Consider the following 19174-nt stretch of genomic DNA (forward strand, 5'->3'; position numbering starts at 1 on the left):
GAGCAGTACTATTTTTTTATAGCACTAATTTTAAGAAATGAATTCTGAAACACTTCTGCCCTGCATGAGCTAATACACGTTTTTGTAACCTGTAAAGGCACTCACATATAAATAACCTGTTTAGGATATTGTGTTCTTTTCTCTTGTGTCCTTCTCTCTGTGTTATTTCTTTCTTTCTCCATTACTCAGTGGACAAGTAGGGATGAAAAGAATAAATCAAAATTATCATTCCTGCAAAATAATAGGCTGAAAAAGCATTGTCTCTCAGTAATTTCCATACGGAGGCAGAACTTTGTAGTGTAAGAAATTGGATGGGAACCATAATAACTTTCACTTACCTGAGCCTTGGTATTTTTAGCTAGAATGAGAGGACAAATGATGAATTCAAGAGATGCAGAGCCCAAAGCACAACTGTTTGTGCTGCAACTCACACCTGTTAGATATAAGGGTGAACAGTATTCTGCTAACAACAGCAGAAGTTTCTACAGCTAGAACAGCTTTCATGTGATTCTCAGAAGTATAATGACAGTTTTAAAGTCCTTCCAAAGGCAGCCGTGTCTGTGGCTATGCCAGTGACTGTGTGGAACATAAGGCAACACAAAGCTGGGAAGCTGCTCTCTGAGAACTGCTCGGGCTAGTACATGAAGGAGAGTGGATAAGCTCAGGACACTTACCAGGCAACTTTATAGACCCCCAAGCCAGACACAAAATTCTGACATGACAGAGCCCCAAAACACCATAGGCATTACTGTTTATACTGCACCAGCATTTGGAGACTAGGACTGCTTCAAGATGGGCACAGTACAAAAAAAAAAAAAAGGGGGGGGGGGAGGGGGGGGGGGCAGTTCTTGCTCCACTGAACAACTCCAGCCCTGGTAACAGTTTGTCCAGATAAATGAATGACACTGTCTACTCGATTTTAGGTCTGAATGTTTTACATACCAGTAAGGCTAAGGAATAACTATCAGCAGTCTACACCTCCCTTCCCTTTACTTTAGTCACCAGCTGTCTAAAGCCAAATGAAGAGAATAACCTGGAAATTTCTGCAGATTTAGTAGAGATTTCTAAGTTAAGTTTGTTCTGAAATCTGAGGTACCTTCTAGGAAAAAGAGCTTCTGGCAGTTCATTTTGAAAAAAACATGAGGTATGCATTCTAACCCAAGTCTAGCTTTCCACAGGAAGGAATGAAAACATCTCATATGAGCCCGTAACTTCAGTAAACATGAGTACTTAGCAGAACGTGTATTGATGCAGACATGATACTGGATATGACAGATCATTGTCCACACCTGAATGATTGTTGCTCACAGCTCTTAAGTCGCACAAATAGATCACTGTTTAGACTGTCAAAAGTAACAAAAAAAAGTGTTTACAATTATTTTTGAAGTTTTCACTGAGGATGATTCCACCGTTATGTTTCCTTGTACTACAGCTGTGCCAGAGACAAGTATGAAGACATGAAGTGTCTGAACACAGATACTGTCTGTACTTTCTTGCCTACAGAGTGACATCCAGACACAGCTAATTTCACAGTTTAATAAAAAATTCTGAAGTGTTTTAAAGATATTGTCTCTCTAGCCTTTTATCTTTGCCAGTGTCTGGCACAGGATGCTTAAGGAAGAGTAGGAGATTCTTCAAGAACAAAGTATGGAGAGAATTTGTTAATCATCATCCCCCAGATTCACAAGAAGTAATGCAAAAATGGCCATACTGAGCCAGACCAGAAGGTCCAGCCCTTGACACAAACCAGTAATGATCACACAGGCACACAGGCAGTGGTGGGCAAGCACAGAGCTCATCAACTGTAAGCCTTAAGCATCCTGTAGTGTCTGATATATCATCATTATATCCAACTATATCAACTATTTTTAATCTTAAGTTTTAGTATCCAAAGTGTCTGCTAGCAAGGAACTATAGTTTGGCAACGCAGTCTGTAAAGGACTTCCTTCCCTTCTGTATGTCCTGTTTCTTGTACAGAAGGGGAAGTGAGCAACTTCCAAATTTATCCCTGTTGTGGTGTTTATGAACAGCATAGTGTGTGTAGCAGTCACTGGTGGGCTGTGGCCAGAAAGTAAGGATACACTGCCATTTTGCATTTCTGTGAGAATAAATCAGTTAATGAAAATCAGTTTTCAAAGCCTATAAACCTTGAAACTGTAAATAAACTTCCCATCACAAAGTCTGATATTTGCATGCGAGAGAAGGGAATTTTAAAAAGAAGCATCTGTAAATTAAGTATTTGGAAGATGCAGGATATCCAACTCACCAGGAGCTTAGGTGACAATTCCCCCCACCCAAAACATCTGCTTGAACACATTACTTTGAGCTGTGAACATGATCTCTCTGTCATGACTGGAACAGTTTCCAAGTTGGAAGGGGGAACTGTACATCTGTTCTTTTATCCAAAAGCATGAAGTGATGTGAGTATTTCTGTGAAAATTGATGGTCTATGTGAAGCCACAGAGGCAGAAGAGAGATTACTGAAGAATTTTAAGTAAATCTCTACATATTCTATGGCTCAGGCTCTTGTCTGCTAAGGTACAACAATATAGATTATTCCCTTTATCAAAAGAAGTAGGTCACCACAGCATTTTATTTTTCCCAAAAAGGTTAAAACAACCTTTATTTTAACATACAAATCAGTTTTGTGTACAAGGCAAAATATACCCCTACAGTGGTAGGCATATTGGGTCTCCACACAGCAAGTGCAGCCACTTGTGCTACAGTAATCCTGAGATATGGAAAACAGCCCTAAAAATCTTTTTCAAGAGGCCAAAATGTCTCTTTTTAATCACTCTTGCTATAATAACCTCCGTTTGGGAATTAACAAAAACATTATACAGTTCTGAGTCAAGAAAACAAATTATCTACAAGCCAAATACCCAAGGTATTTGTCTAATTCCCTGCTGTTGTCTGGGTATACTAGCAAGAGCACTTGGAGAACAAATCAAGAGATGCAAATATGCAAGGTTACTTCATTAACACTGCAAAGCATGTAGAAAAACTGTAAGATATTTTTGCTACCTTCAACTACTATTGTCTTCACAAACTGTATGGTCAGTGTGTCCAGCTTGCACATCCTATGAACTTATAAAAGAAGTTCTCTACATTGTGTGTTAAGTTACTAAAAAAAAAAATAAAATTAACTTACTTTGCTTCCTCTAACCATGAAGTTTTATGTAATGTAGAAACATTTTACAAGCTTACAGAAGCAGTAGAACTACAGATGAAGTCTCGTCCCTAATATTAAAGAGTACTCGAGCACCCACATTTTGCTGCAAGGTTGTATTTGTCATTAACTGACATGAAAAGTCTTTTTTTAAAAAAAGTTCAAAATAAGGAAAAGGTATAGATAGGGTTTTTTTAGTTTTACAATATATAAAAATAAGTTACACTATATATTATGGCTTTCTCATCTCGGAGAAGAGTGCCATGATGGATTTAAACTCTAGGTGTTGTAGCTTATTAACTCACCATCTTCTCAATCTTCCCTTAAATTTTAATGATTGTGTGAAAAGGAAAAAACTAAATACTAGTGGGAAAATTAAGGAGCCTCCAGAACAATTTAAATAGCAAGAAGCATTCATAGAAGAAGTCTTTCAGAGAAATTTTTTGTTTAACTTAAAATTCTACTTTGATTTTTTAATTAATTTGAAGATTTCATTTAATCTCTTGGCAATCATAAAGGCCAAGCCAAATCTCCCACAAACTTCAGCAGTCAGGACTTCATACTAAGCTTCATTTCAGAAATTTTTACTCCCTATTACGATACCATTATGCTACTGAAGTAATGATTTTCCTTTAACATTTGTTATGTTAATCATACAACTAGGATATTAGTCAGATTTGGTACTCAGCTACCTCAAAAAGGCCACAATAATGCTAAAACAATGAGATTCAAAACTACAACACAACCACTCAATATTAGGTGTTGTCCACTACAAACTGAAAGAGGCTTGAGTCAAAGACTGAAAGACTGCATTTACAAACAGTGCTGTATTATTAATGGCTAAGCATACTTACATTTTGAAGCCTAAATACATGTAAATAAAAAGAATTTTAGTTTCATAGCCAAAGTTGTAACAAAGATCTCACAGTGCAGCTGAAGTAGGATTTGCAACATCAAAGTCCACAGCAGACAAGCACAAATTACAGACTTACAAATACAGTAAGAAAGATCATGGCAATGAATTTGGGAGTATTTTCAAGCTCTAGTTTTACCCAGGATAGAACAGTTCCCAGTTTAATAAAGTTAACTGAATAATGTAATTTTCAGCTTCTTATAAACAAGGTTCCATGTCATGAAGAAGCTGAGCTTTCTCTCTCTTCTTTTTCCAAGGAAAAGTATCTGAAAGGCAAGCTACAGTGATTGTTTCAGACAGTACTAAAGTAAAAAAAGCAGATAGAAAAGTAGGTGTATCAAAAAGTTCTTGCAGAAAAGGCACCCATCCTGGTTTTATTTCGTTTATAAAAAAGGCACTTCACAGATTGCTAAAACTCTGTATTTATCCTTTCAGCTTTCTGTTAGATGATTTATTTCAAGGTGGTTAGCACGAGTATGCAAAAGTTCTTTATATAGTATTTATCTGCAACATTCTATAACTACATATAGTATGTGACACCATTTATTTAGAAGATCAATGTTCAAAATAATCGCAGGTCTTCATACAATACTTCAGTGATGATGGATGATCTGCCATAAGCAACAGCCCACCTGTAATGAGCTCATGCTAATAAAATTAGCAGTATAAATCTCTCAGAAGTGAGTCCTCAGTCTTTTGTTTTCCTCTCGTAGTCTCTCTATTTCAGCTACTAAGCTTTCATTTACAGAATACCTTTCAAGTAGAGCGTGCATTTCATTCTAGGGAAAAGAAAAAAGCTCAATCAGCAGGTATAAAGTTAATTATTCCAGTTTTAGACTCTCCATTTTCATATCCCTTTTGAAAATAACTTAGATAATACTGTTTTTCAAAACTTCTGATAAGAAAAGTAAGAATACTTTTAATGCTGACATACAGTATTTTGATCATTAATACATTAGCGAATATTTTATCAAAGGATATTTTGCACTTCTTCAGGATGAGAATCTAATAAAACAGGTTCCATTAAAATGTTCAGTACCAAGACAAGGTCTTTTTAATGCAGATCAAAAGAACAAAGATTCATAAACAGTCAAAGTTAAAGAACACAGAACATAGTTCAGTGTGCATGCAGAACCTGTAAGTGAAGCTTTCTATCTGAATTCCGTCTGTCTCCTCCTTACCCCACCTATTCGTCCTGTCCAAAGAACATGCGAGTTTGTTTTTCTTTTGTCTTTATATAACTCCTGAAATACGGAATTCATTATACCTACCCAATGCATATCTGCCCTTTATTTATCAAGCATAAACCAGTTTAATAGATTCCAATTCATAGTTTTCCCCTCCATCACATCCAATCTCCTTTTCTTGCTCTTAATAAACAAAATTGATTTTCAGTTTTGAGAGAAGTTGGCATGCCTTGATATTACTGAAAATGGAATATAGAATCATAGAATCATAGAATAGATATGGTTGGAAGGGACCTAAAAGATCATCAGGTTCCAACCTCCCTGCTATAAGCAGGGACACCTCACACTAGAGCAGGCTGCACAAAGCCCCATCCAGCCTGGCCTTAAACACCTCCAGGGAGGGGGCTTCCACAACCTCTCTGAACAACCTATTCCAGTGCCTTACTACCCTCATGGTGAATAATTTCTTCCTGATGTCTAACCTAAATCTCCCCTCTTTCAGTTTAAAACTGTTACGCCTTGTCCTATCACTGGTGAAAATCACCGGTCCAATCTGGTGAAAAGCCCCTCACCAGCTCTCCTGTAGGCCCCTTTCAAAAGTACTGGAAGGCTACTATAAGGTCTCCCCAGAGCCTTCTCTTCTCTAGGCTGAACAGCCTGAAATCTCTCAACCTGTCTTCACAGCAGCTCCAGACCTTTGATCATTTGTGTCCCTCCTCCGGACCCTTTCCAACAGGTCCATGTCTTTTCTGTGTTGAGGGCACCAGAGCTGTACACAGTATTCCAGGTGGGGTCTGACCAGAGCAGAATCGAGGGGCAGAATGTAATGAGCTAGAGCACTTGCCAGAGAAGACTGATGCAAACAAGTCATTGAGAACCTTAGCCTTCTCAATATCCTGCATAACTAGGTCTCCCGTTTCCTTCAGGAGACGGCCTGCACTCTCCTTGGATGTCCTTTTCTCCCCAACATACCTACAGAAGTTTTTCTTACTGCTTTTTACATCCCTGATGAGACTGAATTCCACCTGGGAGGATTTGGCTCTCCTAACCTGATCCCTAGCTGCTCAGACAACCTCTCTGTAATCCTCCCAGGATACCTGCCTTAGCTTCCACCCCCTGTATGCTTCCTTCTTCAGTTTGAGCTTTTCTAGGAGCTGCTTACTCATCCACACTGGCCTCCTGGAGTTTCTACCTGACTTCCTCTTAGTTAAGATGCAATGCTCTTGGGCCTGGAGGAGGTGATCCTTAAATATCAGCCAGCTTTCATGGGCCCCTCTACCCTCCAGGATGTTATCCCAGGACATTCTCTCAAGCAGATCCCTGAAGAGGCTGAAATCTACCCTCTTGAAGTCAAGGGTAGTAAGCTTGCTGTGAGCCCTCCCTGCTGCCCTGAGGAACTTGAACTCCACCATTTCATGGCTGCTACAAACAAGGCTGCCCTTGAGCTTAACATCCCCCACAAGCACTTCCTTTTTGGTGAGAACAAGGTCCAGCATAGTACCTCTCCTTGTTGGTTCCCCAACTACTTGGAAAAGGAAGTTGTCATCAACACACTGCAGGAACCTCCTGGATTGTTTGTGCTTTGCACAGCTGTCCCTCCAAAAGATATCAGGGTGGTTGAAGTCACCCATGAACACCATGGCTTGTGAATGTGAAGCTGCTCCTGTCTGTCTGTAGAGTGCCTCATCTATACTGTCCTCCTGGTCAGGCAACCTGCAGCAAACGCTCACTGCAATGTCACCTGTGCCTGCCTTCCCTTTAATCTTAATTCATAAGCTCTCAGTTGGCTCCTCATCCATCCCCAGGCAGAGTTCCATGCACTCCAGCTGGTCTTTGACACAGAGCGCAACACCCCCACCTCGTCTCTCCTGCCTGTCCTTCCTAAAGAGTTTATAACCCTCCATTCTGACACTCTACTCATAGGAACCATCCCACCAGGTCCCTCTGTTGCCACTAAGATCATAGCCCTGGAGGGACGCACGCATCTCTAACTCCTCCTGTTTATTCCCCTCCAATGAAGGAAACTGACCAGCTGGAGGGGCTGGGATTTGATTATGGAGCACTCCAGGTGCTCCCCTGCTGAGCTGCACCCCTTCTATAGGCTCTGGACATCTATTACTGGTGTCAGCATCACACTGGAATTGATTGGTGTGGGATGAATGGAGGTTCCCTCCCCCTAGCTACATCTGTTTCCCACCATAAATACATATAAATATATATATACACACACACATATATATTTATTTCCCACCATATACATGTATTTCCCACCATGCTCTTTGTACATACCAACTGCATATGGAACTGCTTGATCATCTCCACTTGCAAATTCACAATATCTCGATGACATGCTTCTCTGGGGAAAGAATTTCAAAAGGATAATCCTTAGTTTTATTTAGGAAGCAGTAATTATCTCCTGTCCTCAAAGCCCTGGACTCCACACTTCCTCACCTTTATGACACAGTGAAACAGGAGTCTAAAAAACTTCAAGACATGAAACATACTCCTCTACTGCTTATTTTCCGGAGTACTTTTTTATTACATTGACTTTCATAAGTACCATTTTTTGTGTACAGAAAGACTTAACAACTTTTCTGTTAAATATATGTGGTGATAACAGTATTTTTCTTTGCTTGCAAGATGTAAATTATCTCATTTTTACCATTCAAAGCTGATTGTCCATCCCTCAATCACAAGTATTGCAAAGATATTTATGTGTAACTGATGATACAGCTTTTCAGTACATCACTTTCAACATTATTTTGTAAGAGGGCCCAAAACATGAACTGTGATAAATGACACAGTATCTTCAAGCCCACAGAATGCTCCAGGTTAATCTCATGAGAAGTAGTAGCAGTGTTTTCCAAGAATTGACAATTCATAAAGAACGATTCCACACTGGCAGAACCAAGCTTGGAAATAGTCTCTGAACACTACACCAACACAACATTTCCTGATGCTAAGGAAGAACAAGGGCATCTCACCAAAAAAAGCAGACTAGCTCATATGCTCATCCCCAGCAGTGCATCACAGTGCAGTCATCTAAAACCAAATCCTGTGTTATGGGTACTAATGGCCTGAGAAAGTAAGGCATTTCTTAAGTGGACACAGAGATCGTATTGTATTCTCCTTTCCTAAAATATATAGCAAACCCAAAGGGAATATATTAATCACTTTCTATTTCCACAGGTTATTGTGCTTCAGAGTTCCTACTGAAGGAAAACCATGTATTAAGCACAGATGCCAGCAGGCAGCTTAGAAACCCCAGGATGTAAGTTATCTCCAAAAGACAGGAAGTTCAAGAAACAAGCAGCTTTTTGGTCCTTTTCTGAGGTCCTTAGTTTTTTCCCATGACTTGAAGAGAAATGGATTTCAGGCAAGAGCAATAAAAATCCTTTCCTCAGATTCTGAAGGATGAAAGGTATTTATATCAATTAGAAGCTTGTAATGGCTTCCTTCCCTCTTACTGACCTCAGTACAAACAATCTTTTACATTCAGTTTGAATGCAGCCACAATTTAAAACTGGAAAAGGGGGCCGCAGAGCCTTCCATCCGCTCCAGGAAGTGTAGGTCAGAAGAGAAACACAATCTCCAAGGATCCAGATCTCAGGTACTGGAAGTACAAGACTGACAAGCATGCCTTCCAACACTGTGATCCCTGATCAGACTTTAAAGAAAAACAAACCATCTGCAATCTATAGACTGCTTTTTAAGTCATGGGAAAGTTATAGTTTTTGATCAGACGTGTCATTACAGCCAAAAAATCCCAGGGGAGCTTTATTATACTATATTCTTAAGTAAAGACATTTAATAACATTCAGTGTATTTTTCTGTTGGCAGACAAAGAACAGCCATAGCACAGAGACCTCTGAAGCTAGTTTTGCATTGCTTTTTGTCTTCAACACAGCAATATATCCTCTGCTCGGGAATCCTTTTCCCTTCCACCATCTCAGTTAACCTATTTTATCTTAAACATGGGTTGGGAAGTGATCCCCGAGATCCAACTCTCTCAACCACTTCATCTCCTTCAAACTCCACTCTAAATCCATGCTAATTTGACTGATTTAATAATAAGTAGAATGTTAGCTAGGTATCCACAAATCATGATCACCATCATGTTTACTTATAACCATCATTTACAGCACAGACATGATTTTAATGCAAAGTTTCACCAGTAGAAATACACACAATATTTTACCTTATACATGCCAAGCTAATAATACTCAAAGCCAATAGAAGTCATCTAGATCAAACTCCCCACAATGTCAACTTTAAGAGGAATTTCTCCTGCTGGGACAAGAGATGAGCAGGGAAAGAAAGAAACCAGCACAAGGCTAAAGAAGTAAGAACATCATTATGTAGATAAATTTACCATCCAAGAAGTATTCAAACACTCATCCTGAAAAGCTGTTAGCAAAGCCAGGCTTTAACAACTTTCAGAGACATAAGTCTAATTGGTCATCTGAGCTATTAAAAATAAATAAGTTTCATACCCAGATTTTGAAGATCAGGGCTATTAATGGTGTCATTTTCTAACGCCAGCAGAAAATATGTCAAAGCAGATGCTAAAACATCTTACTAAGAAAACATGCCAATAAAAACAATCATGTTCTTCATGAATATCAGTACCTGAAGTCATCCATTGTTTCTTGTATCATATTCTGAATGAAGTTTATTTGGATGGATGTCAGAGGTGCATTTGGCCTGCTACTCCCAATGGTTTCTGCTATTTTTTCTGACAATGAACTGGCAACTTCAGTAGTAACAGGTGATGTTATCTTTGTACCTTTGCAATTAAAAATTAAATAAATAACATTTTTAAAACCCAAACCAGCATAATGGAGCACAATAGGTTTTTTTATTTGTCTCTGCGCTTGTCAATATTGTATCTCAAATATTACCTAGTAAAAAGAAAAACAAACCGGTTTAGAATAAGCCTTTTCAGAGGCAACCAGAGTTGTTCTAAGAGGGCTAACTGGATTTACAGAAGAATCAAAATTGGATATTCTGTTTTAATGCTAAGGCCATTTTACCAGGTTTCACATCAGTTAGCAATCAACCATGCCTAAAACTGGGCCAAAATGGTCAACTTACTTATTGAGGTAGTACCATTTACTGGTAGATCATATGCAGAATGGGCCTGAATATTCTTCACTAGTCTCTCACTTGTGTTAGAAACTTTTATTACAGTGCATGATGATGGAGAACTTGAAGTTGCAGATTCTGAACTTGACGAGCTTGATTTTGAAAGCTGACAATAAAAATAATTTTAAAAAGAAAGAGGATTAACTCTACTTATTCAAAATTTCTAACTACACCTGAAGACTAACTTTTCAGGAATGCACTTTCAACATTGTTATTTTTAGGAATCTACTCACAAAGATATACTTTTAATTTTCTAGCAAGACATTTTAAAAATTTATTTTTAAAATATTCAAAATTGCCTCAACTGCATATACACAGAAAGGAGTACAAAAGTCAGGGGCCTCTTAATTTTCAAATCAAACATTTTGTGCAGTTATAAACATCATTCCTAGCAAACTCAGACTTCTACAAAAGCAGCCAGGGTCTCAGCAGACACATATAAAGGATATCTCAAGAAGAAAGAATATCGAGATGTAGAACAGGGAATGAAGAGAGAGAGGGGATGACCTAATCAATTACAAACAATCCTACTGGTGCAACCAACAAACGGTCATGCTTAATTTTCTAGAAAAACAAAAATATTCCTGAGGCTAGCTCAAATTTGCTTTGTATGAACTTCTGTGAACTGAACTTAAAGAGAAGCATACATTCATATCTTGCAATGCTGAAGACCAACACACAAACTGAAAAAGATTTTACTGATTTGTGTCAGTAGTGGAAACAGAGTTGCAAAATACGATAAGCTGGGATGCTATTAAGGATTTTTCCTTCAAGTACTAGTATTCTGTCAAGATTCTAAAAAGACCACTCATAATAAGAATCAGTAGGGTATACCTGCTTTAAGACTTCTTTAGGTTCTTGTTTTCCAAGATTCAGTTTCTTGGTGTCAGTCCCTGGATGTTCTTCCTCTTCTTTAGTTGGAGATCCCACAAGTGCATGTAACGGGCTAGACTGTATCCCTTGAGCACTGCTGCCCACTGGATTTCTTTTTACTGGTAAGGCAGTGGTAAGCTGTGGGAGAAAATCCAAACCCACACTGTAGGACTGAAAATCCAGAACTAAAAGGGAAAGAATGAAACACACAGGTCAAAAAACAAAGACACAAACCAATTCAAACCCACAAATAAAATGCCTGCACATCCATGCAAAACAAATTTTTAAAAATAATTTTAAAATGCACCCCACAAAAACTAAAACCTTAAATCCAACTTACACTGTCACTGTCCTTATGAAAATAAAAAAGCATGAAAAGCTTCCATCTATCACTATAAAGTGCATAAAGTGAAAGCAAAATCACTTTAGGACCATGCTCTTGGTTTTCCTTTTACCATCTTGTATCTTAACACCTCAACACATTAGACAAGTTCCAGAAAAGATCTTTTGTTTCAGTGTCTGCCTTCATCGTTTAGTTTCAATGGCACAAAAACATTAGTGTGCAAGAACTAGTGTAGGACTCCAAAGGTTGACAAAGAAAAAAATACATGGAAAGTATATTTACCATCTCGTTTTCCTTGAGGATCTTCATTCCCTTTACTTGCAATAGTGTCTACAAAGTACAAGAACACAGACAAATGTTTATTAAATGAAACCTACATCAATATTCATATCATTGCATTGAGTTAATAATCAAAGACAAATGAAAATACCAAGTAGGCACAGTGGTCAGTAACACACACATGTCAAAACATCATGCTATATGCAGATGAATGATGGTTTAGAAATTTCAGTATTAGCAACTTACCTTCTCTGACTGGAGAAAAAACATCTCCTAAACTACTTCGACCCAAACCATCCAAATTATTTAAATCAGCACTTTTCCCATGATCTATTTCTTTAGATGGAATCACATCCAAGCTGCAACTATGGGGTAAACCTTAAAAGGACAATAACATTCAGTTAATAACTCAACAATAATTCAAATAATTCAATAATAATTAAAAAATAACACAGTAATAACTCAATAATTAATTCAAATAATTAAATAATAATTTTTAAAAATAACACAGTATCCCTAAACAATCTCACAGCAAATATGATGCCTGGTAAGTCCTGCAAGGACTTTAAATTCTCTATGGATTCCAGTTAGAGGGTCAACTTTAACTTCCTCATTTGGGCTGTCATTGCAGGTAAATATAACTAAAAGCTAAGATACTTATTAACAAAAATGAGATACAGCTGGATTCCTTTCCTCTTTTTTTAAAAAGGAGAGTTGTCAAAGTGGAGAATGCACTGATTTTCAGATAAATCTACATGACGAATTCAGCAGACTTATGGTGGTTTTGAGTGAAATGAAAAGAAGTTAATGTACCTTCTGCTAAGAATCACAGAATCACAGAGTAGTAGGGGTTGGAAGGGACCTCTGGAGATCATCTAGTCCATCCCCCCCTTGCTAGATAGAGCAGGATCCCCTAGAGCTTATTACAAAGGAACACATCCAGGTGGGTTTTGAATGTCTCCAGAGATAGAGACTTCACAACCTCCCTAGGCAGCTTGTTCCAGTACTCTGTTACCCTCAGAGTAAGATGATGATCACATTCAGATGATCAAAATTTCAATTTATTCTGCAAGATGAGAAATCTGCTTCACTGGGGCCATTAAGAATTCTAACGAAAATTCTATTAAACTCCTATTTTAAAGCTTACCTGATGTTAGGATATTCTCTGCTTATTTCTAATACTAGAAAATCAGAGTGGGGTTACAGTTGCAGACAAAAGAAACTTGTTCCTAGACCTTTCCCCACTCTGCCCTCAAGCACCATCCCTGACCCAATTTGGGGCAAAAAAGGTTAACTTTTATACGCATGGTAGCAGGGAGAGTTGTCTGAAGAACGGACGCATACCTTAAGTCCAAAAAAATCCCAGTAATTATTCAAACCACAGTTTTTAGATGAGAAACACATGGAGAAGTGAACTGAACTGCTGAGACAACCACCTATATAACTTTCACAATTTAGTGTATCTGAAAACCAAGAGAGGACTGTAAATAAGCAGCTCTTCTGCCCTCACTGAACTCCTTATTCTGAAAGTACCTAACTTTCACTTGTTTAAGTTAAAACATAGGCAAAAAGCATCAGTGCTGTGCAATCCATAAATAAATCTCCTATAAATAATCTGTGCATACAAAAGCTTTACTTTGTACCTACTTTAATTTAAAAAATCACAAACCCTTCATTCTCTATGTGGGATTACTTCTTCAAGTGATCCAGTTATGGCTGCATGAATGACTACAATTAATCATGTCTAAATATTTACATAAACTGAGCTTGAGTCAGGTTTAAGATTTTATTTTAAAATGTATTAAGATAGCACATTTTCCACTCCTTCAGATATGTCATATGTGACACAGATAGGATTGCATTTGTTAGTTAAGTAAATACTTGGCATACTGAGTCACACTAGAAGTGTAGTATCAACCTGTGCCACAATCTACAGGGGATCTACATGGAAAAAAGCATAATATAAAATAGGGCAAAATGTCTTTTGTCTATTTTTACCCACTCCCAGTAATCTAAATGCAGTAAGTGCTTAAACCAGGGGATGGCTGTTAAATAGAAGTTTATGGGAAACCAATTCAAAATACATCCAAACTTCTCATCACATTCTGACTTCATTTATACTTTTATACTTTAAAATACCTGTGACAAAAAGACCCAGTCCATTTATAAACTGTATGAACAGATTTTTTTGTAGTTATTTTAAATATGCTCTCAGATCACTGTACTGAAAGCCCTTTATGTCTCCAAAGTTAAACTCCATAATCAAGGTCTAGAAGAGTTTCCACAGAACAAATGCAGTTTGTGGTCTCTCATCCATTCCCATTTGTAAGTTTAAAGACCTATCTTCTCAAGTATACAGAGGTCTTAACTTCTAAAGTGAGTACTCAGTTTAACGACAAATGTTTGTTTTACTTGGTAAGCTTTTATTTTTTTAAAACATTTCTTGATTATGCATGGCCCTGTTTAAGGCATAACAGTCATAACATTGTCAAATAAAGATAACAAATCATACATTTTAACCAAAATACATTTTCTACACCATTCAGTAGTGCTCATTAGCAAAATCTCTTCCACAGACAGGATGCACTCTACTTCACCTTGTACTTCACTGCCTACCCAAGGGAGGTCATTAATACACATCCCTGTGGACCTGCAGTGGCTTACTGGCTAATTACTGCTGCTAAATGTATCCCTCCTTATTTAAAAAGGGAGGGAAGAAGTGCTGTTGCATTGAAATGGATTGAGATTTTTTTTCAAGAATCAGACTAACAGTGTTACTGATTTGACCATATTTCCAGAACTCCTGAATTAAACAAAATGTTAAGAGTACACTTCACACTGTGGCAGAATTTTAGAATAATACTCAAATTCTTATAAAGAACCTGTTAATTTCAGAAGCACAAATAGCAAGTACAGTTATACAACTAATCATACTTGCAACTATATTTAGCATCTTTCCTACCATGTGATACTGGAATCATGCCTCATACAAAAATACAGTTCAGTTCTCACTTAGGTTTTTGGACTAGTGTTTTGTTTTTGTTTTGTTTTTCCTAGGTTTTGGTTGTTTGGTTGTTTGTTTTTGTTTTCACAAGGTCTGTTATTGCTCTTTATTAATAGAATTACAAACCATTAGCTCTGGATTCCATACAAACATTGTGTCATAAAACACAATTTGATCTGTAAGTCTGAGTGCAGGAGACAGACCCACAATACCACCATGGAGTTTTCTGTTTTAAACTTTAAAGACACATTTTTGCTTCAAGTCCAGAATTTTAGATTTCAAATGTCTAAAGCTTGTTGTAGGACCTAATTCACTTCCCAGTCTCATGGTATGTCTAATGTAATAGGGGAGGAATAAGAAGGTGCAGATGGGCACACACATACACACAGTTCTTTCAAACAAATGTCCTTCCCTCACTTAAATGTTTATACTGTACTGGTCAAGGCATGAAATATTTCTTCCTATCTTCTACATTATACCAAATATAAGAGTAGCATGAAAACACTACCTGTTTTCTCCTGAAGAATCTCTCCTCCCTTATTCTCATTTGACAATGTCAGATGAGGTAAAACTGTTGCTGATGCTTGAGAGCCAATGTTTTTTATGCCAGTATTTTGAATTCCTCCAAGATTACTGCCAGCTTTGACTTCTACCTTTTTGGATACAGGTTTATTTGAAGAACCTGTAGGATTAGACTGAAGAAAAAAAAAAATAGAACAAATCAAGAGAACTTATTATTTCTTCAGCTAGAACTAAAAATATAAGCCAATATTCTGTTTCAAAATATTTTAAAAAAAATCAGTTCTAGTTGCAGAAGTGGTGTAGGAGGTATGCCTTTAAAAATATAAAAAAAGCATCTTAAAGTAACTTCAAAGAATGTGGGAAACATCTGTCTTATTATATGAATACTGTGTGGACCTGTAAAAGAATAGCAACAGAATTTAAGGTAACAATGGAGTGAGCCAATTTGATCCTAGGCTCTGGCACAGGAAAAATACAATAATACATTATTAGAGACTCCAGATTGTAAAGGAATAGTCAAACAATAGCAGCAAGTGTGCTAGAAGAGGTGGAAGGTCTCAGAGTGGTAAAGCATTCACTTCAAAGAGTCTCTCCATCTCCACTGAATAGACACATGGGGTTTCCGGGTAGAGTAGAGCCTAACTCTTGAAAGAACTTCTTAAGCCTTCTCTAATATTTAATCAACTTCTCCACCATTTACATATGCCTGCAGAAAATCACACATAAGAACACGCAAAATACTTCAGGACAGGCACCTCTGTCTTCCCCATAAGCAGAAAGGCCATTACAGACCTTTCTGCAACTACCTACAAATGAATCTAAGGAGTCTCCAAATGATCTGCCGCAGCATCATATTCACACCAGGAAACTGAAAACTAAAGCTTCACTCATTTCTACACTGAGGCTGGGGGAAGGTGTGGAAATTCCACATTAAAACTTCCTAAAATGGCACTTAAGATTGAGCAGTTTATAATTTCAATGTTGGCATGAACCACTTGTTGGCATCTATATGCTAATTTTTTTTGGAACTTAAACTAATTTTGCTTTCATTAACCTTCATACTGTGCAATAAAAAGGAAAGTTTTTTACCTTGGAAAAAGTGCTGCTGAACTGCAGACGTATGCATTTCACACAGCCTTTGTGAGCAATAACTGTTTTCACTGGTGATGTCAGTTGCCTTAAGTCATACTGGCAGATTTTTCCGCGGGAACATCCTATAGCCAAAGTGGTACCATCAGGCATGAAGTCTACTGTTGTCAGAGGAAAATCAGCTACTATTGTTGTCAGTAATCTTCAAACAGGAGAAAGGACAGGACAAAGAAGCTTTTAGAGTTCAGAAGTTAGGCTTCTCAAAACAGAGTATCTAAAAAAAATTTAAAAGCTTTCATAATTCAGCTACAAGTGAGTAGTTCCACTTCTCCAGCGCCAAATAAATTTAGTGAAATATCTTTACAGAACACTGATTAGGTTTATACTAAGTGTTCATGCATAACAATTAAAGACTACATATACTCCACATGATTTCACCATGACAGGATCACATTGCCTTCGTAACACCAGTTCTGACATTTAAATTATTTACTGGTATCATAATTTCCAGCAGCAATCATACTCTTTGGCTTCCCAAGCCTATGAACTCTAACCTTCTCATAACTGTAGAAAACTTCAGGTCCTAGTTTGCATCCTGTTACTACACTGCCTCCAAAATAGACAGACTCCTGCTTTTATTCAGCTATGATGAAGGCACAATACACACTAAAACCAAAGTCTCATGAAACCATCTGCCATCCTACCCCTCTTACTAAACAGCCCCATCATCTATGGCCCACACTTCCTGCCTTTTCAGTCAATATTCTTCCATTTTTAAGGCTCACTATCTTGGCAACGTCATGTGCCTTGTCACAGCTATGTCTTGTATCTTTAACTAGAAAATATAAGCTCAGGTGGCTGCAGGTCCTCACAGGCTGTATTGCCCTGCACAGAAGGTAACTGCCTTGTGCCAACAAGAAAAGCCTACTCATAAGTAGCACCTCAACCAGCCCATGCATGCCTTGGATTTTTTTTTTATTTTTTTCTTTGGGGGGTTTGGTTGGTTGTTTTGTGTTTGTTTTTTTTAAAAACAAACAAAAAACAAACAAACAAAAAACTAACCACAAAAAAAAACACCAAAAAGACTATGGAACAGGTTGTCCAGTAGTGATACCCCAACCGCTTCAACCACTCTGAATGTAGCCCGAATTAAATATTTCATGTCATAATTAGACATGCTTTTTTGGTTTGTAAAACACAAATAAAGATCCTATAAAATCAAAAGTTCTTTACTCACTTTTTACTTGAAGTGTCATAGAGAATAATTCTTTTATCCAAACCTACAGTTACAAGCAGTAGCTTATTGACTGGAGAAAAGCAGATTTCTGAAGCTGGTGCTTTATGAGTATTTTCAAAATTATGATATGGTATCTGGTTATTTACATCCCACAGAGTTACATTTCCACTGTCAGAAACACTGCCCAGCAAGGATTTCTTAAAGGATGAATATTTCAGGTGTCGAATAGGCTGTAAAACAGACACAAAAAATGAACTGTAATACAATTACTAAACATAGTAAATTGTTATATAAACAAGGAAACACATTAGAAACACAGATGTTACACTGAGGTACTATACAGAGGCTGGCTACTCTAAATAAAAAATAATTAAGAAAAATACTCATTTTTCATTACAATGCTATTTTTGCTGTTGGAAGCAAACTTCTTTTTTTGTATGAGGTACCAAAACAATTCTGGAAAGGTTTATTCATTTTTCAGCAAATGTGATGCTATCATTCACCCTACAAAAAAACCCACACCACATCTAAAATTAAACAAGGGAAAAGCTACATTATTTCACTGATTGGACTCCTGCCATGAATGTTAAACATAATTCCCCTCCACTGATTTGAAATACTTAGATATGTAAGACAGATTTCAGTTATTCAGACTTCACCCTGTGACCTAGGACCATAGAAGAGTATAATATGCCTGGTTTCTCACATGCAGCCTTCCTACCACAGAACCATGTAATACAGGAAGTTAAAATTGCCCTTCAGAAGTCTTGGTTCCATCACATGACTTCAGAGGATCTTTCAGAACCGCACTGCTCTAACTACAGTAACAATACTCAGTTTCCAGATTAATTTAATTTCTGATCTATTTGCACTAATTAACTCCCATGACAATAATGCACTTACACTTAAATTGTTTCCCTAACTCTCCAGTATTGCTTTTCCCTGTTTTCATAAACAGCCACCTCAGCTTCTTTCAGGCTTTATTTTGATACAAACATTAAGCAAGGCTCAGCCTCCCATGACTGGTTTTTCACTACCATCACAGATTCTTCGCAGTTCTCTCAGTTAGACTCTTTTTTGAATATAGACAAGCAAAAATCTTATATGATCCTCAAGATATTTTGCTGCTCCCTTTAGAAAAGTAGCAACACTTCCTCCATGTCATACTGTAAATACTTAACCTGATATATCCTACACTGCAATTTATTTTTTGTGATCCAATCTGTTTTGGCCACTCATTGCCATTTTCATGAACAAGGTGCCCAGTCCTTCTTTCCCTTGAGAATTTTTAAATCTTAGCCTAATACAGAAAGCCTCAGTTGGAACCTAAGTCTGGTACCTTGATTTCTATACTATCATAGTTGTCCTCCTGTCTATCATTTCAATAATTTTTAAATACTGTCACAATCCTCT

General features: G+C 37.4%; 1 protein-coding gene across 3 annotated transcripts in view; it reads right to left on the reverse strand.

Moving 5' to 3' along the window:
* Positions 1 to 2590: 2590 nt before the first annotated feature.
* Positions 2591 to 19174, reverse strand: part of NEDD1 (NEDD1 gamma-tubulin ring complex targeting factor) — a 28179-nt gene continuing 11595 nt past the window's right edge. For all 3 annotated transcript variants that reach the window (XM_051632961.1, XM_051632868.1, XM_051632783.1), the window contains exons 6-15: positions 17762 to 17991; positions 16525 to 16726; positions 15422 to 15608; positions 12156 to 12287; positions 11913 to 11960; positions 11249 to 11472; positions 10364 to 10520; positions 9899 to 10055; positions 7559 to 7625; positions 2591 to 4861 (exon numbers count right to left, since the gene is read on the reverse strand). In XM_051632961.1, the coding sequence (XP_051488921.1) occupies positions 4757 to 4861; positions 7559 to 7625; positions 9899 to 10055; positions 10364 to 10520; positions 11249 to 11472; positions 11913 to 11960; positions 12156 to 12287; positions 15422 to 15608; positions 16525 to 16726; positions 17762 to 17991 (1509 nt within the window). In that variant the 3' untranslated portion in view covers positions 2591 to 4756. The remainder of the gene's footprint in view (positions 4862 to 7558; positions 7626 to 9898; positions 10056 to 10363; positions 10521 to 11248; positions 11473 to 11912; positions 11961 to 12155; positions 12288 to 15421; positions 15609 to 16524; positions 16727 to 17761; positions 17992 to 19174) is intronic.

The sequence above is a fragment of the Apus apus genome, chromosome 1 (assembly GCF_020740795.1).
Source record: "Apus apus isolate bApuApu2 chromosome 1, bApuApu2.pri.cur, whole genome shotgun sequence".
NCBI classification, from domain to species: domain Eukaryota; kingdom Metazoa; phylum Chordata; class Aves; order Apodiformes; family Apodidae; genus Apus; species Apus apus.